Here is a 27,081-nt window from a genome sequence, read left to right on the forward strand (position 1 = left end):
ACATAGTTGGTAAGCCAAAACTTTGGCTTGCCAATAGTCTTTAGAATTGTCCATCTATACACATGATTTTAAAATAAACAGTTGTTCCTGACTGCTCAGGACTGAACTGCTGTCTTCATATTAGGGGGCTGTGTCTTATTGGCCAAGTAAAGCATTTCAGTAACTTGATTACTGAGCAGTCACTATCCTAGATCTAAGCACTGGCTGGGGAAGTGTTTACATGTATGTAATTTAAGTGCATGGTCAAATTTGGCCCTAAATTTTATTTTTTTAACTGTTTTTATAGAACCAAAGATCCGTAAAAATATTTCCAGTTTTTCTTATTTCAGAAATAAATAGTCTTTAAAACAAATGAACATTACTCTGCAGATGGATACTTAAACTTTGCAGCACTAAGAATATGGAAGTAACTGACTTAATTGATTTGTTTCACTGTCCAATCTGGCATGTAAATAGAACATAAATAATGACAAGTAAATTAAATTGCTAAAAATTTAACTTTTAATAGCCCATGGTGTTCCTAACATAGGTTTAAAAAAAATTACAGCATGATTTTAAGCAGTGTTTGAATCCCTTGGTTCATACTGCATACAAATATAGTTCTGTTGAAGGCAACCCCCCGCTAAAATGTTCATACTTTTAAGGGCAAAAGTTACCAATAAGATCATCTCTGTAGAACTCCAGGATACACAGGCAATAGAATTTCACCACATGTTGTAACTTTAAAATTGATAGTTCTTTTCCATATGCGTCCAAAAAATGTTTTGCTTTCCACTGTCTCTTCATCCTGGTTGCCTTTATTTTTCCACAGCAGGATGTGGCACCAATTTCCTCCCCTGGTCTTACCAAAAAAGTAAACCTTATCCTTTTCAGCAGCACTGTAGTAGCCCACTGCTCCTAAGGCTTCTCCTTTTATTTTTGCTTTCACTGCTGCTTTCAGTTGAAGAATTCACTCAATGGAATAAAAAGATTTAAGAGCTACACCCGTTATGGTCAGTGTGTTGGAAAGACATATGACACATTTTCTGAGCAGTTAATGTAAAATTGCACTCCTAAGTGTGTTGTCTTACTGAAACGTATATAACAGATTCTGTGGGAACCCAAGGAATGTAAGATTGTAAATCTTTATTCATCTTTTATTACAGCTCAACATGAGTGAAAAACAGGAGTTTAGTTTAAGCAATTCAACATGTCACAGAACAGAAACTGGTTTTCAAATGCCCTTAAGCTCCCATATTGATGACATTGCTGTAGTCTCATCTGCTGTTTGTAACCAAATGGTACAATACTTTGAGAATATTAAGTCTATTTAAGTGACCTGCAAAGCTTTTTGGATTTTTTTCTAACAGCCCTCTTATGACAGCATATGTTTAAGTTCTCATAACACTTTAAAAATTCGTTTTCTATCTTGTATTCCTTGGAGTGTGTGTCTTGGAAGTGCCTTTTCTCTCAGTTCATGTAACTTCATTTTTTGTGGATTAGTGACATCACAAACCCAGTGGAATTGTGTGCTAATCACTGACTAATCTGAGCTGCTCCTAGTCAGACTCTTCTCTTCCCACACTCTGTGCTATGAGATAGTTTGACTACATACACAATCTAGCAATGTGTAAATAAAGACTGGTTGAGGAAAGCTATTTATATGTTTTTGATATGAAAACGGCAGTGATGTCATCAGAGAGCAGAGCTTAAGTCCTTCAGGGGAATTTTCTGTGACGGAAGGCAGAACTCAGAGCCAGTAGTTTTAACTTAAAAGGGAGATTTTGACAAAGCAGAAGTGGATCTTCATGGACTATGAGTCTTACAAGCTGAAAGTGAACAAACTCAAAAGCTTCGCAGGTCACCTTTAAGTTACTTTCATTGTATGAAATCTTGGATTAATGCATTCCTTTTTCTTAAAGGGACACCATTTCATATATTAAGAGTAGAAGCTGGATTCAAAAGAGCAAAGGAATTTAGAGTTGTCCTGCATTTAACCTTAATCGTGAATCAAAAACACCTAGTCTTGGAAATTGTTATGGGGTTTTATCCACTTCTGAAATAACTAATGTAACAAGTGAAACTGTTCTGAATTATGTTTAGAACTACTGTTTTTTTCCCAAACTAGTAAAAATTGGTCTACGTCATCCTGATCCAGTAGTAGAAACAAGTTCATTATCCAGTGTAACCCCTCCTGAAGTATGGTATCAGACATCAATATCTGAAGAAAGTATTGATAATGGTTGGCTGTCAGCATTGCAACTTGAAGCAATTACTTATGCAGCTCAGGTATGTTGCACTATAGTATTTTTTAAATTCTTTATTTTCAGAATACAAAGGTCCACTGAATGACTAAACTTTGCCTTTCAGGATCAGCTTGTGAAAGTGGGGAGGGGATAGTGTGGACTCATCTGTCCCTGCCAGAATCTATAAATGATGCACTTTTGAAAACTTAAAACATGTTTTCTTTCACAGCAACATGAAACATTCCTGCCTAATGGAGACAGAGCTGGATTCTTGATAGGTGATGGTGCTGGTGTAGGAAAAGGAAGGACCATAGCTGGAATAATCTATGAAAATTATCTGTTGGGTAGAAAAAGAGCTGTATGGTAAGTCAACTATTTGTGATGGTAAACTTTGTAGTTATTACAGTATTTAAAGTTAGTGTAAGCTTTTTTTGGACAAAAGTCTTGGATTGTTGCTTTTTTGGTCTTTTGCTGCAATAATTTTACAGGTTATATGCTTTTTTGTTTTGTATCCAGGTTTAGTGTGTCAAATGATCTGAAATATGATGCTGAAAGAGACTTGAGGGATATTGGAGCAAAAAATATTTTGGTTCATTCATTAAACAAGGTGTGGAAACTTTTTACTATGTACAATTGAGGCAAACCTTTAGGTACGCTCGTGTGATGACATACATGTTACTGTTTAAAATTAATACCATTCTTAAGTTTTATGTTGAAACAAACAGGATTAATGGGGACCAGATACTCGACACAATTAATATTAACAATAAAGGGAAAGCAATGCAAGCCAAATACCTATCTTTAAAGGGGGGAACAGAGGACCTAGGGAATTATAGACCAGCCAGTCTAACTTAAATATCTGGAAAGATACTGGAACAAATGATTTAAACAATCAGTTTGTAAGGATGTGGAGGATAATGTGGTTATAAGAAGTAGCCAGCATGGATTTGTCAAGAACAGATCATGCAAAACCAGCCTAATTTCTTTTTTTTTTCCTCTTTTTTTTTTTTTTTTTTCTCTCTCTTTTTTTGGAAAGGTTTACAAGCTTAGTGGATAGGAGGGAAACAATAGATGTGATATAGCTTGATGTTAAGGTTTTTGACACAGTCATAATGTCTCTCTCTCATAAGAAAACTGGGGAAATGTGGTCTAGATGAAATTACTATAAGGTGGGCACACAACGCGTGGAAAGACCATACTCATAGTAATTGTCAATGTTTCGCTGTCAAACTGAGAGGATGTATGTAGTGGGGTGTCTCAGATCAGTCTCAGGTCTGGTACTGTAGTACTTCTATTAGTGACTTAGATAATGGAGTAGAGAGTATATGTATATAATTTGCAGATGCTCCAAACTGGGAGGCGTTGCAAGCATTTTGGAGGACAAGATTAGAATTCAAAAGAAGCTTGACAAATTGGAGAATTGGTCTGAATTCAACAAGATTAAAGTCAATAAATATCAGTGCAAAGTACTTCACTTAGGAAGCAAAAATCAAATGCACAACTACAAAATGGGGGAGTCGCTGGCTGTGATAGAACTGCTGAAAAGGATTTGGGGGTTGAAGTGGATCATAAATTGAATCAGCAATATGACTTAAGTGCAAAAAGGCTAATATTCTGGGGTGTGTATTAACAGGAGTGTTGTATGTAAGACACAGGAGGTACTTGTCCCACTCTACTTGGCACTGGTGAGGCCACAGCTGGAGAGCGGTGTGCAACGCTGGGTGCCACATTTTAAGAAAGATGTGGACAAGCTGGAGAGAGTCCAGAGGAGAACAAGAAAAATGTTTTAGAAAACCTGACCTATAGGAAAGGTTAAAAGAGCTGGGCATGTTTAATCTTGAGAGAAGATGACTGAGGGGGGACTTTGCTAAAAATCTCCAAATATGCTAAGGTCTGTTATAAAGATGGTGAACAATTGTTCACCATGTCCACAGAAGCTAGGATGGGAGATTTTGGTTAGATATTAGGAAAACCTTTCTAACTTTCTAAGAGTAGTTAAACTCTGGAATAGGCTTCCAGGAGAGGTTGTGGAATCCTCAACATTGGAGGCTTTTTAAAAACAGGGATGGTCTAGGTTTACTTGGTCCTGCCTCAACGCAGGGGGCTGGAGTTGATGACTTCTTGAGGTCCCTTCCAGCCCTACATTTTTATAATTCCAAGTGACATGTAGATGTTTCTGTTCAGTTAGGCTCTAAACCTGCAAATAATTAGCCATATACACCTAACTTCTAGTCAGAAGTTAAGGGCACTATTTATGCTTGAAGTCCTTTTAGAGCTGTGCAGGGAATATTGCTTCCACTTTTTTTTTTTTTTTTTTTTTTTTTGAGTTTGGCATTTTTATTTCTTATTTTTCTTTTTAATGGTAAATGGCTAGCTAAAGCAGGTGCCTTACTAGGTAAGAGCTAAATGCTGTTACTGGTCATATTAACTGTCTGACTAAAAATGATTTTGCTTCCTCTTTTTTTAAAATGTGTCGGACCAATGACTTTAGGAAACAGATGAGTAAATCATTGCTTTTTAGAATGTTCAGACAATTCACTTTAAATAAATTTGATCTCTTGGCTAAATGCTATATTCAACTTAAAAAAAAAAAAGTTCTGAGAAGCTGCTGACTCATGATGACACATCTTGGCTTTACACGCGGGGAAACCCCTAATTTGGGGGCCTACACTGTAAAATCTGAAGCCATGGAAGATTATACCTTCCAGGATGCACTTGCGAGAGCACCACCATACTATCCTCTTACCCATGTTCCCAGATGCAAATTGGGACCTAATCCTATAAATTGAAATCACTAGTGACTTCACTTTTATGTAAGGAATGCCAAATCAGTGCTTCAATCAATGTCACTCTTTGAGCATTCATGTGGGTTGTGAGGTATCTCTTCTTGACTAAGATGTGGATAGACCAATTTTTGTAACTTGCTAAAATGTAACTTTTTTTTTTTTTGCAGTTCAAATATGGAAAAATTTCTTCCAAACATAATGGGAGTGTAAAGAAAGGTGTAATTTTTGCAACATACTCTTCTCTTATTGGTGAAAGTCAATCTGGTGGTAAATACAAAACCAGGTTAAAGCAGCTTCTCCACTGGTGTGGCGATGACTTTGATGGAGTTGTATCCTTTCATTTCTTAGTCTGCAAATTGAACCATAATATAAAACACACATCTTTTGTTGGAAGGCAACCTTGTACATTTTATTTACAGTTATATTTTAGGAAGGATGTTTTTCATTAATTTGAAACTACAATTTGTCAGACACCACAGACGTTTTCTAAATGCTTTATTCAAAACATGTAGCACACTGTACATGTGACCAACTAGCAGCCTGATTCTGGTCCTATGTTGATGTAAATCAGGGATTGAATTCAATAGTGTTAATGAAGTTACATTGATGTAAACCAGAATGAGATCAGAATCAAGGCTTTGGTCTTTAAATAGGCAGGTTGAGCTTGGAATATGGTCATTAGAAACCTTACCTCTTGGTTAAATTGTACATAATTTCTTTCCAGTTCTTATGGCTTTTTCCTGTAAAATCTTTGGGGAAAATGCATAGTACTTCAAGAAAATTCATTCCAAAAATGCACACAAACATTATACTAACTGTATATTTAAATCGTTAAAAATTGAATGTCTTGACATTGCTTTAAAAAGAAAAGTTGAATTGTTTCTAAGTGAAGTCTGTGTAGAACATTTACTAATTAAAACTGATAGCTAATGAAAGTATAGAGTTCACTGCAAAAATCAATTTTAAAAAAAACCCCTTTCCATTCTAAATGCCCTGTACTATATTGACTGTAGGATGGCATACTTATTCCTTAATTAATGTTCAGATAGTATTTGATGAATGTCACAAAGCTAAGAATCTGTGTCCTGTTGGTTCTTCAAAACCAACAAAGACAGGCTTAGCTGTATTGGAGCTTCAGAATAAACTTCCGAAGGCTAGAGTTGTTTATGCTAGTGCCACAGGTAAGTATTACTTAATACAGATGTTTAGAGAAAACTGACTTTTTATTGGCATTTGTACAGTGTGTGCTATTCCTTTCAGGTGCATCCGAGCCGCGAAATATGGCATACATGAACCGTCTGGGAATATGGGGTGAAGGAACCCCATTTAGGGAATTCAGTGACTTTATTCAGGCTGTTGAAAGAAGGTAATGTAATGCGTTAAAGAATTATAGCAAGAACAGCTATAGTTGTGGCTGCATTGTGGTTTCCATTTTTCCATTTCAGCCCTGTTTTCAGTCACTTATAGTTCTCCTGAAATTCTTTCAGGCTTGTTCTGTGTCTAAAAGTGAACCTTTAACTTTTTTAGCAAAAAATGAAGTAAATGGAGCTTGGGTAGGGATATACTTCATTTAAAAAAAAAAAATGCTAATTAACTTTCTAAAACCTACATTTGAAAAAGGTTGGGGTACAAGGGTTTTAAATTAGAGAAGTGCAATTGGGTGTTGTGGTGAAACGTTTTTGATTTAATTGATCCTCATGAAAAGTACATAATGCACATACCGAGTACACTTCATACAGGATAGATTTAGCTACAAAGTAAAAAGTGTAGTGAAGGGGCAAACTGATTCTGGAGGTCTGGTGCATGGTGTGTAAGGTCAGCAGAAGTCCTGCTTCTCGGGGCTTTCTGGCGATCCTTAGCCAGTTAATTCCAGATTATGGAATTTACACTGTTCCTCATTTAATGAAACCAGAACACCTTTTAAAGAAAATGGGCATGTCATTCCCTAGAACTTTCAAATTAAAAAAAAAAAAAAAAAAAAATCTGGGAAGTGCCATACAAAACAATGCAATTGTAACATTCTCTAACAATTTAATTCCCATTCACGGGGTTATAGTATTTGAAAAATACATTTCACACATTTTTTCTAAATCTTAGATCCTCTGTGTATCATCTTGTACTGTGTATAACAGACACTGTTCTCTATAGGGACTATACTAGTACAAACATACCATGTATTAAGTCTGCAACAAAAGTGATACTAAATATATATAGGCATAAATTTTCATCTAAATTAACTTCATAGTTGACTGCCTTAGCTCCCGCCTGCACCTAAAGCTGTGTTGATGGTTGAAAATAATTTAGAATACCTGGCTGCTTAAGAGCCAAATTTGGCTCTTATGCCAGTATAAATCAGAGTAACTAAATGAACAGAAAATGCACTCATTTAATACACTCTTGAGAAATGTGTATTAAAAAAATCTGTCAGATAACTGTAACTTTGGCATGAAATTAGGGTAAGCATGAAAATGGAAAAAAATTACAGGATGGCTACCAATGTATGTATTAGGTCATTCAAAAGGTAGGCTGTGTGAGAATTATCTACACGATTGTGTTACAGGGCATATTCAAAAGAGGGCAGAGTTATGGTTGTGCGTGCAACCTGATTTCTAATATTTTCTGATTTGTGTTTAATCATACAACTCTAATGCACATTGGTTGTATGGAATACATATTCGTTTATTATTTTTCATAGTGTACTTTAATATGCCATTTACTTCTAAACCACTTAATACTTTGTATTTTTGTTTTGTTTTTGTTTTATTCAGAGGTGTGGGTGCCATGGAAATAGTTGCCATGGATATGAAACTGAGAGGAATGTATATAGCAAGACAGTTAAGCTTTTCAGGTGTGACCTTCAAAATTGAAGAAGTTCTGCTTTCACAGAACTACATTAAAATGTATAATAAATCTGTGAAACTGGTAAGGATTTATTCAGTTTTTAAATCTTCATGACAGTTTTGAACTGGTAGAAGCTGAGAATGTAATGGGTGGAGATCATTTGCTGTCAGACTAGGCATAATGTGTACAGCATATGCTGCTGTTACAGGAAAAGAATTAAATCCATTAGCTTTGCTTTAATATGAAGGTTGCATTACATATGGCTTTTCCTTGGAGAAGGGAGTTGCTCTTATGCTGGAATATAAAAGTCTAAAAAAATTTACTTCAAAGACATTTTTAAATGAGTCATTATAAAATCACAACAGGGTTCAAGATTTATATTACGTTACTTATTCCCAATCTTGTGCATAACAAGTCTGAATGATTTATCACTATAAAATTCAGACTTCTTAATCTTCAGAAGGAATTCTCATATAAAATTGTGATAACTTCTAATAAAAATTTAGTTCAAATGGAGTTGAATTGTAATAAAAATACACAAAATAACTCTTAATTTTAATGAGCCGTCCTTACAAATAAGGAAGTTGCAGTTAGTTTCTATAATTCACTTAACTCTTGGCTATTGCAATGGTCTTTTCTGGTTACTTGGCTTATACACACCAATACAATTTTTCTACATAGAAAAACAGTAGAAATGAGTACCTTATTGGATGGAACAAATAGTGTACATAATTGCATGTGTAAAAATACCACAATCTATGTTGAGATATTATGATTGTTGTATTTAAATTTGCAATGAAGGCATGTTTAATGCTTTCTGAGGTCTATCTTCAAGTTTGATTTCTGAAGTACTTACCTTGAGCCAACCTTCTTGGTAAGTTTTCAAAACTTCACAGCATTAATTCTGCTGCACAAAACTATCCTGATTATAACAGCCACTTTTCATAGTTTGTCCCTAGTTTCTGGCAGGCAGGCAGTTATTTATGTCTTGAGAACAAACAGTATCTCTCTAGCTCACTCACATGAAATATTTTGCTATATACTTATTTGGTGTTGGATCTTCTGTCAGGAGACCATTTGTTATTGTGTACTCTTGTCCACCGTTGCTTTTCAATTCTAATAAGTCTGTAAAAGACTGCACATGTTTCTTTCTTTGTCTGTTACCTTCTGCTGTCATTGGTTACATATCTGTCTACTTTGAAAGCTGTGATTTGTAAAATTTTTGATTTCTTCTTCAGTGGGTGAATGCCAGAGAGAAATTTCAACAAGCAGCTGATCTTATTGATGCAGAGCAACGCATGAAAAAGTCTATGTGGGGTCAGTTTTGGTCAGCCCACCAGAGATTTTTCAAGTACCTCTGCATAGCATCCAAAGTCAAAAGGGTGGTACAGCTAGCGAGAGAAGAAATCAAGAATGGGAAAGTAAGTTGTTTAAGTCTGGTAGTAGTTCAGAATGTTTTGGAAACCTCTCTAAGTGTAGTACCATCCAAATTACTTGTTCAAATGGCTTTGTTCCTAGTACTAATATGTTTTTGAAGGTGTGTGGTGACATGCTTTTCAGCTTTCTGAGGTGGTTCTTGATTGTGAATCCCTGTTTGTCTAACTTACGAGAAGTAAAATTATATGCTTTTTTTATCAGAATCTCAGGGCTTTGTGTTAATTGTATTTGTGGTTTTTTCCCCCGTCTACAGTGTGTTGTTATTGGACTACAGTCCACAGGAGAAGCAAGAACATTAGAAGCCTTAGAGGAGGGTGGTGGAGAATTGAATGACTTTGTTTCCACAGCAAAGTAAGTCTTCCTTTTTTTGCTACCTTATCAGTGTGTGTTTGAGTGAATTTTAGTGCCAAAGAATGGGGAAAAACTGAAGTCCCTATATAACCAATTTTTCCTTAATAGATGAAAATTTGGCAGAGGAACATTCATTCTTTAATTTTGGTTTTTTCTTACACAGAGGAGTATTGCAGTCTCTCATTGAGAAGCACTTCCCAGCTCCTGACAGGAAGAAGCTTTTTAGTTTGCTGGGAATAGATCTGACTGCTCAAAGTAATAACAATTCACCTAGGGATAGTCCTTGCAAGGAGAACAAAATAAAGAAACGGAAAGGTAAGTGTAAGCTGCTATTTTTATGTATTTGTTATACTATTGAGGTAATGGCAGCACTTAGAATTGCACAGAATAAGCTTCTTTGTAGAATAATCTTTTTGTGGGTGGCAAATGGAAACGATTGGGACAGCTAATGGAATCTGGTTATTGGAGGACCAAATCTTGCACCTTCCATCTGTTTGATAGTATAGATATGCAGGAAAGTTGCAACCTTTGTGACTCACCAAATAACTTAAAGATCTAAAATGTTAAATTCATGTGCTTTCAATTACGATTCACTGAAAAGCCCCATTTCAGTACTAAGGCTCTATTTTTTTTTTTTCCTAGTCACTGCAGAGGTATGAAAACAGATTGTGAAAAATAGACTACAGATCTCTAAATTAATGTTCTTATTTTTGGGGAAAATAGGTGAGGAAATAACTAGAGAAACCAAGAAAGCCCGTAAAATAAGTGGCCTAGCTGGGAGCAGTTCCGATGAGAGTGAAAGCGAGTCTGATGCCTCAGACAATGAAGAAAGTGACAATGAGAGCTCTAAATTTTTGAGTTCTGGAGATGATGATGACTTCAACCCATTCAGAGATGAATCTAGTGAGGATGATGAAGATGGTAAGATAATGTGGATACTTAAGTATTTAGCTGTATTTCTGAATATTAAATGTCAAATATAATTTTATTTAACACTTCAGTGTGAGACAAAATAGAGGGCATTTGTTATAAATGTATAACCTGAAGAAGTAGGTCCTGAAATTAAATAGTTCTAAAACAGTCATTTTATGCTTAGTGGTTTACCTATGATAGCTGTACTTGACGTATCTTTTAAAAGCATTTTTTAAACTGCTTTTATGACCTAGAATTTAACTAACTGGAAGACGTGTAGAATTTGTGATTGTCCTTAGGAAAGTTAATTTTTTTGAAAATGGGGAAGTGTCTTGACGAGTTACTTAATATTTTCTTTAACTTCAGACCCCTGGTTAATTAGAAAAGACCATAAGAAAAATAAAGACAAGAAAAAGAAGAAAAGTATAGACCCAGATTCCATTCAGAGTGCCTTATTAGCTTCTGGTCTTGGATCAAAACGACCTAGCAGTTTTTCTTCCGTTGCTGTTACCACTGCTTCTAGTACCAATACATCAGGTTTGAATGAGTTTTGGAATTCTTTGGAGTCTCTCTACTTTTTCCCAACAATTGCAAAGCATTTAAAAAAGCTTAATTTCTTAAGGAATTGTTTTTGTCTTTAAATTTCAGCTAACAGTAATACTAACAGCAGCTTTGTAACAAGTCAAGATGCTGTTGAAAGAGCCCAGCAGATGAAAAAAGAATTGCTTGATAAACTGGAAAAGCTAGCTGAAGACCTTCCTCCTAATACTTTGGATGAACTTATAGATGAACTTGGTGGTCCTGAGAATGTGGCTGAGGTAGGTCCTGTGTGACTATTGCAAGTGAAGAATTTGCTGTTTCCCTCCATTTCACTCAATATTTACAGGTATTTTAGAAATCTGGTTGTGGTATTACTGTTTTTCAAGGTATGTAGTGACGTGAGCTGCATATTAGAGGATTAAGCTGATAAGTAAGTCCATTAGTCTTGCAGGTCCTTAACTCCAAACGCTATAGAACAAAATGTAAAGAATGGTGAAGAGAAGGGATCTGAATAGATAAGGACTGGGAAAAACTCTGATTTGATTTTTCTGTTTTTCTCATTGGGTGAGAAATGCTGGCTTCTGTCTGTCTTTGTACTGTTTCTTAATTTCCTGACTAGTTAGCTAAAGCTGATAAACTGTATGTAGCAATAAGAAAAGGAGTACTTGTGGCACCCTAGAGACTTCTCTAAGGTGCCACAAGTACTCCTTTTTTCTTTTTTGCGAATACAGACTAACACGGCTGCTACTCTGAAACCTGTATGTAGCAATGTATGACTCTGCTATTCTCCTTTTAACTCCAGGTTTCTCTCCCAAAGTCCAGGCAGGGAAGACTCAGAGTGGATTTGAGGACCAGGGAGGGCATGTGTGTAAAGCTTCACATAAGGGGCAACACTTTTACCCACCAGCGCTAAGAACATTTTTCCTGTAGGCTATCTGTCTGTCCCGCAGAAACATTCTTTGTTCCCTTAGTTCAGAAGAGACCCTGTTACTTTCAGTGAGCTTCTTTGGAGTTCTAGTTCCTTTCTTTCCCTTCACAGCTTTCCATATTTCCATTTACTAAATACTATGGCTTGTCTACATGAACGATTAGATCACAGCAAGCTGGTGTGTGACTCTACCTTGCACTACTAGCCAGTCACAGTCTAGCTGTCCAAGGACAACACACATCAGCAGGGTGTTCTGTTAGCATGTTTTGAGCTAGTTCTGTTTCAAAGCGGACTAATCCAGATCAAAGCCCTCTGTTAACATGCTTAGTTCTGCCATGAGTGCAGTTGGACTGGACTAGATGACCCCTCGTGGTCCCTTCCAGTCTTATGATTCTGGGATTCTATGTGTGAGGAGGGTGCACACAGTTAGACCATGGCAGGCTATTGCAGGGTAAATTCACGCTGCACTTGTTGCTGCCGAATTGGTTGTGTAGGCAAGGTCTTGGACTTCCATGACTTGACTATAGTAACAGTGAAATTCTCTGGTTTCAGAGTAGCAGCCGTGTTAGTCTGTATTCGCAAAAAGAAAAGGAGTACTTGTGGCACCTTAGAGACTAACAAATTTATTTGAGCATAAGCTTTCGTGAGCTACAGCTCACTTCATCGGATGCATTTGGTGGAAAAAACAGAGGAGAGATTTATATACACACACACACAGAGAACATGAAACAATGGGTTTATCATACACACTGTAAGGAGAGTGATCACTTAAGATAAGCCATCACCAACAGCACGGGGGGGGAAGGAGGAAAACCTTTCATGGTGACAAGCAGGTAGGCTAATTCCAGCAGTTAACAAGAATATCAGAGGAACAGTGGGGGGTGGGGTGGGAGGGAGAAATACCATGGGGAAATAGTTTTACTTTGTGTAATGACTCATCCATTCCCAGTCTCTATTCAAGCCTAAGTTAATTGTATCCAGTTTGCAAATTAATTCCAATTCAGCAGTCTCTCGTTGGAGTCTGTTTTTGAAGCTTTTTTGTTGAAGTATAGCCACTCTTAGGTCTGTGATCGAGTGACCAGAGAGATTGACGTGTTCTCCAACTGGTTTTTGAATGTTATAATTCTTGACGTCTGATTTGTGTCCATTCATTCTTTTACGTAGAGACTGTCCAGTTTGGCCAATGTACATGGCAGAGGGGCATTGCTGGCACATGATGGCATATATCACATTGGTAGATGCGCAGGTGAACGAGCCTCTGATAGTGTGGCTGATGTGATTAGGCCCTATGATGGTATCCCCTGAATAGATATGTGGACAGAGTTGGCAACGGGCTTTGTTGCAAGGATAGGTTCCTGGGTTATGATGCCTCCATTATCAGACAATAAAAAACACTAAGATTGGTGGTCCTCCATCCCTTCCACATAACCTCTGCTTTATTGGATTGCCTTTTTGATTTCCAAGGTTATTCCAAAATCGGAGTATTGTGCGCTGCTCAGTATTGCATCAATCAGGCAACTTCAGTTATAAAATGTATCTTGGTCTTTGGATACTTGCAGTGAATTGTTTGCTGTCTTCTAAGGATAGTGTGTGAATAAATAGCACTGATGTTTGAAGTAATTTCATGTTTCATCATTTCAGCACCTCTATGATAAAGTTAAAAATATTCCTTTGTTTTAAAGATGACAGGTCGCAAAGGGAGAGTTGTAAGCAATGATGATGGCAGTATATCTTATGAGTCAAGGTCTGAACTTGATGTGCCTGTTGAAATTCTAAATATCACAGAAAAGCAGAGATTCATGGATGGAGACAAGGTAAACTACTTTTATGTAACTTCAAGGAATTGTTTTATGTTGGAGAAATTATAGCCGGTCTATCCACAAGCAGTAGGCACTAGACTATTAAAATGTGCAGTTCCAACCACAGTCTTAGCAACAAAGTATAATAGAAATTAACTGATCTACAGAATCATATACCCATTTTGGTCCTAAAAGCTCTGTCAAATGCATGACTTTTATGGAATGCCCTGAAGGTCAACAGGCTTTTTCAGCTGGGAATGGGAATTTAACCATTAGTTTTAATAAGTCCTTTCTATTTAAAAGGAGAGACTCAAATTCAAGTTGACACGTCTAAAAACTCAATCTTCTGATACAGCACTCATTTTTAAAAAATAAATAAATTAAATAAATCCAAGGCTGTTGCTTCCCGGCTGTTTATAAATACCTCATCTGGAATACTAGGCAGTGCTTGACACCTCCATTTCAAAAATGGTTTTGCAGTGATAGAGGTATTTAGGGAAAATCCATGAGTGACTTGTCATGGAAAAACTCACGAAGAAAGGCTAAAAAGGTTTTGAAAAAATTGGGATTATATCCCGAAAAAAGGAGACTGATAAGAGACATAATAAAAGTGTAAAATAATGGTATAGAGGAGAGAGAGAGAGAGGGCTTTTGTCCTTCTTGTCTCATAATAAAACAACCAGCAGACATTCAATTAAATGTGGCTAATTCAAAACTGATAAGAAAATACTTTTTTACACACTATGTAATTTGGCTGGAATTCATTCTCACAGGATGTTGTTGAAACCAAACACGTAGCAACATTCAAATAGGGTTTGGATATTATTATGGATAACAAGAATATCTAGAATTGTTATAGTTAATACTAAGATATTTTGAAAAGGATATAAAAACAATTATCCTATATCTACCAACAGTGATGTTTCTTGTACCTTCCTCTGAAGTATCTGGTACTGCCCACTGTCAAAGACCATGGACCATGGGTCTGACTCAGTATAGCAATTCCTATGTTCCATACTTCTTGAAGAGTCTGAGAGCATCACCATGAGGCATGCTTCGGTCTGTCCCTCTTCCCTTTTCTCTCTGTGTTCACCCATCTACCTGTGTTTTACTAGTGTAGTACTAGTAAAAACCCTCTTGTAGAGCCTGTGGAGGCTTGAGTGATGGAGCTGACCCTCAACTAAACAGGGAAACGGCTACAGGACTAGCTGCACCCTTTGCTGAGTTCATTGAGTGCACCCACTCACGTTTCAGGCCTTATGACCTCATCTCTCCTGCGATGGAATCATGCAGTTCTCTGGGTCTTAGACTGGGTTCTGCACTGCAATACACTATGGCTCAACCATACTTAATCCAACGGATTCAACTGGGTTCATGTACCTGCAGTTCTTGCCTCTGAGAGCTTCTGATCAGTGCATTACAGTGACTCAAAACAGCCTTCTTAAATCAAAGTATTTAACAGTAGGAACAACACAAGAGAAAAGAGGCTTTAAAGCTAAAGTTCCACATGTATGTCTGTCTTACCTAAAGGCTTACCAGCTTCCTGGAAGCTTAGGAAGGCCTAGCTTCTTCAGACCCACAGGTTGATGTCTGTCTCATCATGAATAGCTGCCAACTACTGTTTCCACTCTAGATTGAGCAACTTTAACTGTTGTTAGGCCTTTTGCAGTGTTGTAGCCATATTGGTCCCAGGATATGAGAGAGACAAAGTAGTTAAGGCAGTATATTTTATTGGACCAACTTCTGTTGATGGAAGGTACAAGTTTTCGAAGAACACCCCCCAGACCTGAAGAACTCTATAGTTCGAAAGCTTGTACCTTCCATCAACCGAAGTAGGTCCAATAAAATATTTTCTTACCTGCCTTGTCTCTCTGATAGACCTTTTGGTTCCCGGCCTTTGCAAAACAAGCTGTTACTTGGCTGGAGCCTAGGAGGTAAGATCTTCCCATTTAATAGCTCAGGCATTGTCTTTTTATTCCCCTCAAAATGTTTGACTGGAGGTGTCTAATATGGAGCCGCTGTCTTGCCTTCCTGCTTTTTTCCAACAGCCTGCTAGTAAACTAAATCAATATATTCATACAGTAAATATTCTAATTAATGGTCTCATACAATATTCATAAGTTAGAGCTGCTCCATATTGCCTATACCCACAGTTCTGTGAGATGCACACAGACCAATTTGAGAAATCCATGTTTTCCATCTGAAAGTTTTACGCTTACTACTGTTAAAAGTAACTCCTCAGACTTCAGAGCTTTTTTTTTTAGCTTGGTTATCTTATTACCTCTCAATTGCTTGAGCAAGTTGGAACTTAACTTTGCTGTTGCAGTTCTGTTACAAGTTGCATGTAAATATTTAAATCTTTTATCCTATTTTATAAATACTTGAGTATTTTCACCTGAGGATCAAATGCCAAAATGGTTTTGTACTTGGCTATCAGGTACCCTTATCCAGTGCAGCAGCCTTATAATTTATATTGCTCGTGGTCAGCTGCCAACTTGTAGGAAAAGAGCTTTAGTTGCTATAGGAGGTTTTTTCTCCCTTTCTTTCGTGAGGGCTGGCCTACATCATAGGAGCCTCTCCTCTGAAATGGCAGAACTGGATACAGATCTCTGCTGTTCTCCAATTGCAAGAGGGAGTTGCTGGGACAGTAAAGTGATAACCTCCTTTCCTCTCTCAAGGGCTTTGTGCCTCTGTAGCATTTGTTTAGCCTAAATGCAAGAAGATTAAAGCTCATCCCCACCCACACCCAAGTACCAAAGATAGTGGTGTAACTCCAGTAACTTGGCAATTGCAAAATCAGCTGTTTTTTTCACAGATCTGGAAACTAAGGTTTGGTCTCAAATTCACTGCTAATTTTTCTTCTATGTAAAAGAACATTGCCATCATCTCAGAAGCTGCCAGCTCAGGTATTTCATTACAAGCCGACCGTAGAGCTAAAAATCAGAGGCGGAGAGTGCACATGACTTTGGAGTTACCATGGAGTGCAGATAGAGCAATACAGCAATTTGGTGAGTTAACTGCTGTATTTTAATTCATCGAGTTCAGAAATAATCTACTGTACTAGGCATGTCCATGGTTAGTTTTGGTATAATATGGAGTATTCTGTTCGTTAGGTGCTGTGAGTTATGTCTCATTAATTCTGGTCAATAAAAATGGTGGTGTATACAGAGATTTGTAAATGTTAGAATTAGTTTTGCATGTTCTGTGCATCTTCATGAAGTAATCAGAAACTTGGAGTGTTGCATTTGGTAATCATCTGCACATAGTTTTACAGTAGACTTTACAGCAGAATCAACAACTTTCTAAATGTTGTCTTGCTAGTGGAGCAGCAGGATTGCTGGGTTTAATTATATTTAAGCTCCACCCCTCTGCCCATCCCATAGTAAGGCCAACTGTTTATGCCCCTTAGTATAAATTTTACCAGTAAGCTTAGTATAAAAAGTCTAAGCAAAATTGATAGCATACCTTGTTTCATAGTATGTGTATTCACAAACATTCCCCCTTTGTGCATAGCAGTTGCTTCTCTTTACAACTGGTATTAAATAGAACGGGTGTTCTGAATTTTTTTAGTCCCTATCCCTGAATTTTTTTAGTCCCTATCACATTGACTCTGCTTAAGAATGTATTAAGTCTGTGTGTGGCAAAACTATCAGTATCTCCCAATTGCTTGTTTATGATTCTGGAGGAGACTTCTTTCTGCTTTCCCATCAAATGTTCTGTGGAGCTCTTGGTTGGTTTTTGTAACTTTTTTTTTTTTTTTTCCACTTTTAAATACACAGGAAGAACTCACAGATCAAACCAAGTTACTGCACCAGAGTATGTGTTCCTAATTTCCGAATTGGCAGGAGAGCAAAGATTTGCATCTATAGTTGCCAAAAGATTAGAGAGCTTGGTAAGACTGTTTATGTATAGCTCAGTTAAAGCACTGTACATAGTTTATTTTTTAGTACAGAGACCTCTTGTATGTTTTAATTACAAAGGTATTGTCTTGACAGGGAGCTCTCACTCACGGTGACAGAAGAGCAACTGAAACTCGAGACCTTAGCAGGTTCAACTTTGACAACAAGGTGATATCTCCTCAGTTGGTTGTTTTGTTTGTTTTTGTTTTTTGTTTTTTTAAATAAAAACAGATTTCATTTTGCCTAGTATAAGTATTTGTTGCAAAGCTACCTGTGCCTGTGGAGGAATTCCCTCTCATTCTTCCTTTTTGAACTGTTGTATTTTGCTTCTTTCTCTGCCTACGGTTTGGGGAGGGAATGTTGTACTCTGCTTATAAAGTGCCATGTAAAATTACAGCATATATAGATGACGTAATCTACCAGGTAAAGTTCTATGTTTTAACCCTAAGCAGTTGGCTGTCTTTCAATCAATATGTTGAGCGTCCTGAACCTGGGGAAATGACCATGTTAAGGAGAAATTAACAGACTGGGCTATTACCACACAATGCATTTTGTTAAACTGAAAAATTCATTAGCATTTTCCCATTTTCTTCCATGCTCTGATTTAGTTGTTTGTGATTTGGATTGTGGAAAAATGGAAAAACTATATTCAGGCAAGGATTAAAAATTAATTCTTTAACCCATGGTGTATACCAGCATGCATACTAGAATTCTGAGGCTTAACCCCATATGCAAAATTTTTACAGAACTGTAACTTAATTTTTTTTCTTAACACAGTATGGCAGAAATGCTTTGGAGATAGTTATGAAATCCATTGTGAATTTAGATTCCCCAATGGTGTCCCCACCTGCTGATTATCCCGGAGAATTTTTTAAAGGTAATTGTAATTCACTGTTTTCTAACCCCTAGTTTTTGGTCATCCTTTCTCAAAAACACTTACTTCTTTTTTTTCTAAATGGTAGTGAGTTAGGTTTAAATGTAAAGAATTATTCTTGATATCAGGTGGCTTAGTTATGTTCATATTACCAGTACAATTCTTCTAATTGTTTAAATTAACTTGTGAATTTTATGTACTAGTTCTTAGCCCAAACGTGAGATCTGTTCCCCCATGATGAATACAGCTGAATATAATTCCCATAAAAATGTTTAAGGGAACATATATGGTTATTGTATGCATAGAAAAATTTGGAGTTTAAATTCTTTAAATTCTGTTTTCCTATGGGTACCAATTTCAGGGAATGTTACAATCTTGTCTAGTTATGGCTATTTAACCACAGTACTACCAGCGACTGTTTAAAAACCTTGCCTAGTTGTCCCCCTTTTTAAGAAGCTTATTTTGCTCTTCTGTTGATCAAAAATGTAGTAGTAATGGTATTCCTCCCTACCCATGTTTCGACTCGACCAGAAGCTAAGGCTTTGTATCATGACTTCCTAGCATATGGATCAGTCACAAATTGTATATATGGGGTGTGCAAAGATTTAGAATTGGATTTTTGGGGCAGGAGTGGGGATTAGCTGCTGCTCTAGAGGTAACACAAATATTGTTTTTCCTAGCTATTTTCATTTTCTTGGAAATTATATGGTGGTTCAGAGGGCAGGACAAAGGTGGCTTCAGTCGTTGTAACTTTTTCTTTCCCTAGATGTTCGGCAAGGATTAATAGGTGTGGGCCTAATAAATGTAGAAGACCGATCAGGAATTCTGACACTTGATAAAGGTATTGTTTTTGGTGTATCTGTCAATGTTGATAGCTGATGTATAACTTTATTGTCAAATCAGAAATCACTTTTGTGATTATAAAACCACAGACCTGGCAGTGAGATTTGGAGGCAAATGTGGCACCTGAAACTTTTCTCTTATTTATGTCTAGATTTGAAGTTAATCTCTTTAAGAAATGTATGCTTTATTTCAAAAACACACGTTTTTGTTTGAGAAGTTTGATTTTTAGTTAGTTTTTAAAACATTTGAATTCTAGTTTAGGACTTCACTTGTACCAGAATTCTCTCTCCTAAACTGTGCACTTTATATATTATTTGTGATTCTTTTTAGATTACAACAATATAGGAAAATTCCTGAATAGAATTCTGGGTATGGAGGTTCATCAGCAGAATGCTTTATTCCAGTATTTCTCTGATACGTTAAATGCAGTTATACAAAATGCTAAAAAGAATGGAAGATATGACATGGGTATTTTAGGTAAGTAAATCAAATTTCTTAATGTTTTTTCTGCTCCTTAATCTGCTTCTCTTACATAAATTATTCTGTTCTTGGGTTTCTTTAAGATCTGGGGTCTGGGGATGAGAAGGTCAGAAAGGCAGATACTAAGAAGTTTTTAACTCCAGGATACTCTACCTCTGGACATGTAGAATTATACACAGTAAGTTAATTCCATGTTTCTTCAAACTGCCGTAACTTTAGTTGCCTTGAAAATCCTTAATTTGAAACTTCAGTTCTTAAATTGAGACTTGGTATCCCCCTATGGAGGCTTGTAAACCTGTTACTGAAAGAATGAAGTTCCTTGTCATCTTGTAAAGAGCACTGTGAACTGTTTTGACTTAATTGTTTGTATGTAATCTCAGTAATTGTTCAAAAATGTGGTGGTTAAACATCCTTGTTTTAATGTCTCTTCTAGATCAGTGTAGAAAGAGGAATGTCTTGGGAAGAAGCAACTAAGATTTGGGCTGAGCAAACTGGACCAGATGATGGATTTTATTTATCTTCGCAAGTGAGAATCTATTAATGCGTTGTTTTTTCCATATTTCACAGATGCACTTTTTTTTAATAGAACAGAACAATTTTATGGCTGCCCCAATAAACTCCACTAACTTAATTTCTTTCACATTAAATGTGTAAAGTGAATATATTCAAAACTTTAAAAAAATAATTTTTCAATCCAGTACAATCTTACTTTTTATTTAGTTTAGCAGAATGCTTTCAAATTTTTATAAATAAGCAAATTTTAAAAATGATTTTGTGGTTTATGTAACTTTGTTTACTCATCAAGCACTGATGACAAAACACTACTTTAAGACATTTAGGACAGGTATCAAATGTAACCATACACTTAGTTTTAAGTGGTATTCATTTTAAAATCTGTGTGCTTATGCTACATGCAAGGAAAACAGTGTATAATCTCAAAGACTAGGGTGTGGATTATGGTAATCATGACACACCTCTTGGAAGCCAGTGCCACTATCTTTCACCTCATGCCAAACAACCATTAAGACATGTCGTTACTGGACCATAATTATGACACATCCTGTTATGTCATAATGGTTAATTCTGTACTCTTTTTAGTTGTGGACCAATATGTATATAGAAAAAATTGTAATACATGTGGCTAGTTAAAGTATACTTGGAAAAATGATTCATTATAATTAGAATCTGGATAGCCATTCAACACATCATCTACTTCTGTCCACATTTATTATATGCATAATTATTTAGGAAACATGGACAGCATCTTTCAACTTATAAAATCATTTTTTTTTCAGATAAGAAATAATAAGAAAACTGCCATCTTGGTAAAGGAAGTGAATCCCAAAAAGAAGCTTTTCTTAGTATACAGACCAAACACAGGGAAACAACTGAAATTGGAAACGTATGCAGACCTGAAAAAGAAATACAAGAAGGTAACCTTCTAAAGCAACATTACTTAAAAAGCAGTTTCTTTGTGGTAAAAGACAATGCAGGGTTTTTCAAAACCCATATCTGTCCATACACAGTATGGTGGCAAGTAGAAACACTTAACTAATGCTGTTTATGCAGTAAACTTCATCCAGTACAAGCCTATAGTTATCTTTATCCAAAGAGATCTCATGGGCTTTGCAAGCCTGCCTAAACAGTGTTTTGTATATGCAAAAACTTAACAAAATATCAATCGTTCCATTAAGACTTTCCATAACCTAGGAGCAGCTTTCCAAACATCAACTAGGGAGAAGGTTCAACTGCAATTAAACTTACAGAAGATGCTTTATCCCCAACATGTTTGAACACTATGTACAATATACTCTAACCATGCATGATTCTAAACTTTCGGCTGTTTCCCTGCTACTGTTTCTAAAGTACTGAAATTAATCCTTTCGTTTGTTAATTACTTTAGTAGCCAATGTTTTCATAGGCAAGTTGACTGTGAACTGTTAAGAACTTACACTATGCTTGTAAGAATAAGTGAACGAAGAGCACTCAAGTGTGACGATGTCTTTGAGATGTCTGTAGATCTAAGAACCTCATTTATAAAGTGATAAACTCAATCGGTGAGATTCTACTATACCTGAACCTTTATTTACATCCTTAGCAGGATTTCCACTTTTAGCATGGATGTACCAAAATGCTTACAGAGCAATATAACTTAGATTGTTCATATTTAGTACTTAAACAAAACCAAAGCTGTATCAGTGTTATCTGTTGCCCCATTGTTACAAGCAAAATACTGTGTGCTGTTCTGAGGCCACGTTTATATTTTTAATTCAACTTTTTTAAATGGCTTTTCAGGTACCTTCTGAAGATGCTCTACCACATTGGCTAGAGCAGTACAATTCATCGGCAGATACCTGTACCCATGCTTATTGGTTAGTATTTATATGTATATAAACAGGTTTTCTACCAAGGTGTTTGACTAAATCTGTTACTTTATCACTTGGACCAGGAGTCTGCAGTTTAATTAATCAGCTTTTCATCCACATCTTCATAAAAATTCCAAGAGCCAATATTGGTTACTTCATGTAATTTCTGAAAGAGTCTCAAAGTCAACAGTCCAAGTGGTAATCTGCAACTTCTTACCTTACAAGAGAGAGATGAAACTATAAACTGGTTTTCAGACTTAATTTTTTAGTTCAGAGTGGGCATAATGAAGAACTTTTGTAATAACCCAGAGGGACTAAAAGTATCTCCATGCTTTGGTAAACACATTGATCTGTTGAGATGTATTGGATATAACTAACTTGAAAAAATGTAAACTCACTAACTTTAGCTAGATTCAGAGTTTAGATGGTTGAACTAAAAAATATTAGTTTTAATGCTGATTCTCCTAGCAGTATGCTTTTAAACCCTCAACATCATGCCTTGACTTCTCAGTGCTAACCACTGATGAAGAATGTCAGTGTATTAATACCTGAACATCTGAATTTGTTTTTAGAGCACTTACCCTATTGCTATTTCTGATGGACATTATTGGTCAGCTGGTGTAAGTTAGTGTAGCTCTGTTGACTTTAATGCAGCTATGTCAGTTTATGCCTGCTGAGGATCTAGCCCTAGATGTACTAATAGTCTTTCACGATTTTAAAAGCCATTTTGTGGAGTAGATTTATCCATGTCCCTATCTCACTATCCATCTTAACTTTCTCCTCCTTTAGTGTTTACTTAAACAAGTAAAGATTTTTAATTAAAAAAAAGTTCATTTGAATTGTAAAATACTCTCCCTTGTTCTTTAATGTGTTAAACTCTATTTCTCCTCCAGGAGAGGCAATTGTAAGAAAGCAAGCCTCGGATTAGTTTGTGAAGTGGGCCTCCGCTGTCGAACTTACTTCGTCTTGTGTGGTTCAGTACTAAGTGTCTGGACAAAAGTGGAAGGAGTTCTAGCCTCTGTGAGTGGTACAAATGTGAAAATGCAAATAGTTCGGCTAAGAGCAGAAGATGGACAGAGGATTGTAGGTAAGTAAGTTTGTCCATTATTTTAACTTGTTTCTGCTGGACCACATAGCAGTCAGTTAGACTTGGGGTGTATAGAATGAAGTTATGTTGAGTTTGTGTAGGAGGTATACATGTACACACAGAGAATAGGCCTTTGTGCCTTACTATAAGTAAGTGTTTTGACTTCTGTATTATGAGTTGTTTTGCATGAGGTTAAGGAGGAGGAACTATTCCAAACCAGCCTTCTGCTGAAAACTTCTGCCGGCTAGAGCTGAAGAGCGTTAAAAAAAAAAAAAAAAAAAAAAAAAAAGGAATGGGGGTGAGTCACTTCAGCCTAAACAGCAGGCTCATTGCTGTAAAAGTAAGGGTTGTTGCACCCCTACACTACTGGACAAAGTGTTGCACTTTCCCCCTCCTGTTTATCACTTGATGCATATTTCCCAACAAAGGCAAGATCCACTTATGCCCCAATACACCTGTGGTTCTCTCAGCCACCCGGTAGGGTTAGACTCCATCTTTTCCAGCCAGCTACTTTAAAACCAGAGCCACTCAACTTTTCAGCCTTGAAGAGGGGTTGCAAACCCTTAATTCAACCATTAAAATACTTACTTCTGCAGTGTTTGTGGGCTGTTGAAGCCATGGCTGAAAAGTATGAGTGGAGTGGCTCAAGAATGGAGACCATAGGCTTTAGCACAGGGGTGGGCAAACTTTTTGGCCTGAGGGCCACATCTGGGTATGGAAATAGTGTGGCAGGCCATGAATGCTCATGAAATTGGGAGTTGGATTGTGGGAGGGGGTGAGGGCTCCAGCTGGGGGATGCAGGCTCTGGGGTAGGGCCAGAAATGAGGAGTTCAGGGTGCTGGAAGGGGCTCTGGACTGAGGCAGGGAGTTGGAGTGCAGGAGGGGGTGAGAGCTTCAGCTGGAGGTGCGGGCTCTGGGGTGGGGCCAGGGATGAGAGAGTCGGAGTGCAGGAGGGGGATCAGGGCTGGGGCAGGAGATTGGGCCATGTTGCATGGGAGGAGGTGAGGGGTGCAGGCCCAGGTGGCGCTCACCTCAAGCAGCTCCCAGTAGCAGCGGCATGTCCTCCTCCTCTGGCTCCTATGCAGAGGTGCGGCCAAGTGACTCTGCATGCTGCCCCATCCGCAGGCACCGCCCCTGCAGCTCCCTTGGCCACAGTCCATGGCCAGTGGGAGCTGCGGGCACGGCGCTTGGGGCAGGGGCCCCCTGTATACCCCTATGTGTAGGAGCTGGAGGGGGGACATTCTGCCGCTTCCAGGAGTCGCATGGAGCCACGGCATGCGCGGGGCAAGGCCCTGACCTGCTCCCCAGTGGGAGCTTCAGGGCCGGATTAAGAGGTCTGATGGGCCAGACGTGGGCCATAGTTTGCCCACCCCTGCCTTAGCAGCTTAACTCCACTGAGTTTAGTGACATTTAAAAGGGGTGTAAACTGGATTTTTTTCTCTTCATCCCTGAACGTCTGTGGTTTTGTGACATCTTCTATCCAACCAGGAGAGTGAATAAACAGCCATTTGCTCTCTTGTGCATTTAGTTGAAGATGCAGCAAAAGTAGTTGAAAAAAGACAATTTGCATTTTTTCCTGCCAGTCTGTGACTGAGGGATCAGATGACGTTTGAGTGTACTACTTTTAGTTGGGAATAGAACCTGTTGTAGTGCTCCTTAAGTTCTTAAAGCCTTGGCATTGAAAATTAAATCTTTTTATGCAAAAGCTGCTGCTGACATTTAAGGAACTTGGATCCATTGGCCTAAATTCTTAAGCATACAAACGTTTTATACGTTTTAAGAAGTACAACTGACTTGTTGCTAATTACAGGTTTGCTCATTCCTGCAAATTGTGTATCACCCCTTGTAAACCTCCTGTCAACATCAGACCAGTCTCAACAGCTTGCAGTACAACAGCAGCAGATATGGCAGCAGCATCACCCACAGAGCATCACCAACTTCAACAATGCTTAAGAGGACAGACTACAGGTGTTGACTTTGGTGTTTGAAAAAAGGCTGTAAAAGCATATCACTTGCATAAAAATCAGGGACAGATTCCAAAGAAATATAATTTTTTCAGTTCAGTTGTGTGCTCTCAGAAGTACTTTGGGAATAAAGAGATACATAAAGGATGGTAGAACTGAAAGTCAGCAGTCGCTTATGGTGGTGCATCTGTCTATGCTCTTTGTAGAGCTTCCTGTTTGCTTTTACTTTTGGCCTTTTAAGCCACAATCCACAATTTTTGTTTGAAAATGCTTGAAAATTCCCAAACAGGCTTTATTTTTATCTTGTCATACAGTGCTCAGGGTTTAACGCAGTACATCAATGCCATTGCTGTGGGAGATAACCTCGAATGCATGTATTAAGTATATATAGAAAATATATATTGGTTTTTTTTCTCTTCAACTTGTAAGTTTATATAAGCATGAAAACTAGAGATTGCACATCATGCATTCATTCAGGTTCCTTCCCAGTTTCTGTTTGACAGTGCATGTCTTTGGAAACAGGCATGAACAGGATAAGAATTCAGAGAGAAACAATCTTAGTTGTACAGCATTGGTTATTGCATTTTTATAGTGTTTATACCCAAGTATTGCATTTTTTCTGGTTCTCTCCTGGAGGTTATATATTTGAGTCTGCAACATGTTTTTTGTGATAAGCATCTTAAATTAAAAAGTTACTTCATTTTAATGTATTAATGGTATTCCTAATGTGTAATGCAAAGATGGCTAAAAGCCTTTCCTTTAAAATTAAAATATTTCCTTAATCCGAGGTGACTATGGAAACTAAGTGCAAATTCACTTCCACCTCTCATACAATCTTATATTTTTTACTTCATTAATGTAATTTAATTTGTCATTTATAAGATGAAACCTTACTTGAGCTGTAAATTAGACAATGGGAAACTCTTGAGGGTTCCGCTATGTGTGCTGTTTCTGTTACCCAGTAACTTGAATACTGTTTAATATGTTGTAAGACATTGTAGAGTTTATCTGGAGCTGTTTAAAAGAAATTGTAATGTACAAATGTGAATAGTCACTTATCTATAATATGGGTAAGTTTTGTTTTGCCTATAATAGTAGATGTTTATAAGAAAGTGAAGGACAATGTTTGTCATTTCTTGCTTGCACAGGTTGCACTATTGAAAAATTGAGATTGTATAAACCTGTCCAAAAAACTGCAAGATACCAAAATCTTGTAGATGTCAAATAAAACGTTATTGTACTAACAAAACTGGAGTCTTGTTCAGGCAATCACTGTATTCCAGAAAACTAACAAGTCTAGTTTGGCATTCAACAAGACTTGAATGGTCCAGCCTACTTAAGCTAGTCTTCTGTCTTATGGTCCATATCAGTCTTTAAGTTGAACTAATTAGTATCTGAGACCAGGGATAAACTCTATACTGAATTTCAGTATATATTTTACAGGTAAAGATTGTGCTGTAAGTACAGTAAAGATAGGGTAAAGGGTTGACCTGATGGAAATTTAGTGCTGTGATCCATTGTAGTGCCTGCCTCATTTCCCTAAACACTTACTCAGTGGACCAGATTCTGATCTCTCAGTGATTGTAAATCTGGGATAACTATGGAACTGAGATCAGAAATTCATCTAATCTTATTTTTAACTCCATTAGGTAAATGATCAGTGTGAAGTCCCGTTATTGCACTAGTATTACACATGCAGCACTAATATAGGAAGAACTCATGAATTTGGGGGGGGAAATGTGTGTGTGT

The 27,081-nt window shown here is 37.2% G+C and overlaps 1 protein-coding gene across 10 annotated transcripts in view; it reads left to right on the forward strand.

The window, feature by feature from the left end:
• Positions 1–26,581, forward strand: part of SBNO1 (strawberry notch homolog 1) — a 43,409-nt gene extending 16,828 nt beyond the window's left edge. For all 10 annotated transcript variants that reach the window (XM_038372900.2, XM_043498485.1, XM_043498487.1 and 7 more), the window contains 26 exons: positions 2,108–2,268; positions 2,455–2,588; positions 2,742–2,832; positions 5,179–5,340; positions 6,057–6,192; positions 6,272–6,377; positions 7,780–7,933; positions 9,091–9,273; positions 9,543–9,640; positions 9,804–9,955; positions 10,364–10,561; positions 10,919–11,089; positions 11,201–11,370; positions 13,703–13,834; positions 16,692–16,827; positions 17,599–17,711; positions 17,815–17,886; positions 18,496–18,595; positions 19,359–19,433; positions 19,766–19,912; positions 19,999–20,093; positions 20,349–20,441; positions 21,211–21,348; positions 22,211–22,287; positions 23,175–23,368; positions 25,179–26,581. In XM_038372900.2, the coding sequence (XP_038228828.1) occupies positions 2,108–2,268; positions 2,455–2,588; positions 2,742–2,832; positions 5,179–5,340; positions 6,057–6,192; positions 6,272–6,377; positions 7,780–7,933; positions 9,091–9,273; positions 9,543–9,640; positions 9,804–9,955; positions 10,364–10,561; positions 10,919–11,089; positions 11,201–11,370; positions 13,703–13,834; positions 16,692–16,827; positions 17,599–17,711; positions 17,815–17,886; positions 18,496–18,595; positions 19,359–19,433; positions 19,766–19,912; positions 19,999–20,093; positions 20,349–20,441; positions 21,211–21,348; positions 22,211–22,287; positions 23,175–23,368; positions 25,179–25,321 (3,431 nt within the window). In that variant the 3' untranslated portion in view covers positions 25,322–26,581. The remainder of the gene's footprint in view (positions 1–2,107; positions 2,269–2,454; positions 2,589–2,741; positions 2,833–5,178; positions 5,341–6,056; positions 6,193–6,271; positions 6,378–7,779; positions 7,934–9,090; positions 9,274–9,542; positions 9,641–9,803; positions 9,956–10,363; positions 10,562–10,918; positions 11,090–11,200; positions 11,371–13,702; positions 13,835–16,691; positions 16,828–17,598; positions 17,712–17,814; positions 17,887–18,495; positions 18,596–19,358; positions 19,434–19,765; positions 19,913–19,998; positions 20,094–20,348; positions 20,442–21,210; positions 21,349–22,210; positions 22,288–23,174; positions 23,369–25,178) is intronic.
• Positions 26,582–27,081: the final 500 nt, after the last annotated feature.

The sequence above is a fragment of the Dermochelys coriacea genome, chromosome 15, assembly GCF_009764565.3.
Source record: "Dermochelys coriacea isolate rDerCor1 chromosome 15, rDerCor1.pri.v4, whole genome shotgun sequence".
NCBI classification, from domain to species: Eukaryota; Metazoa; Chordata; order Testudines; family Dermochelyidae; genus Dermochelys; species Dermochelys coriacea.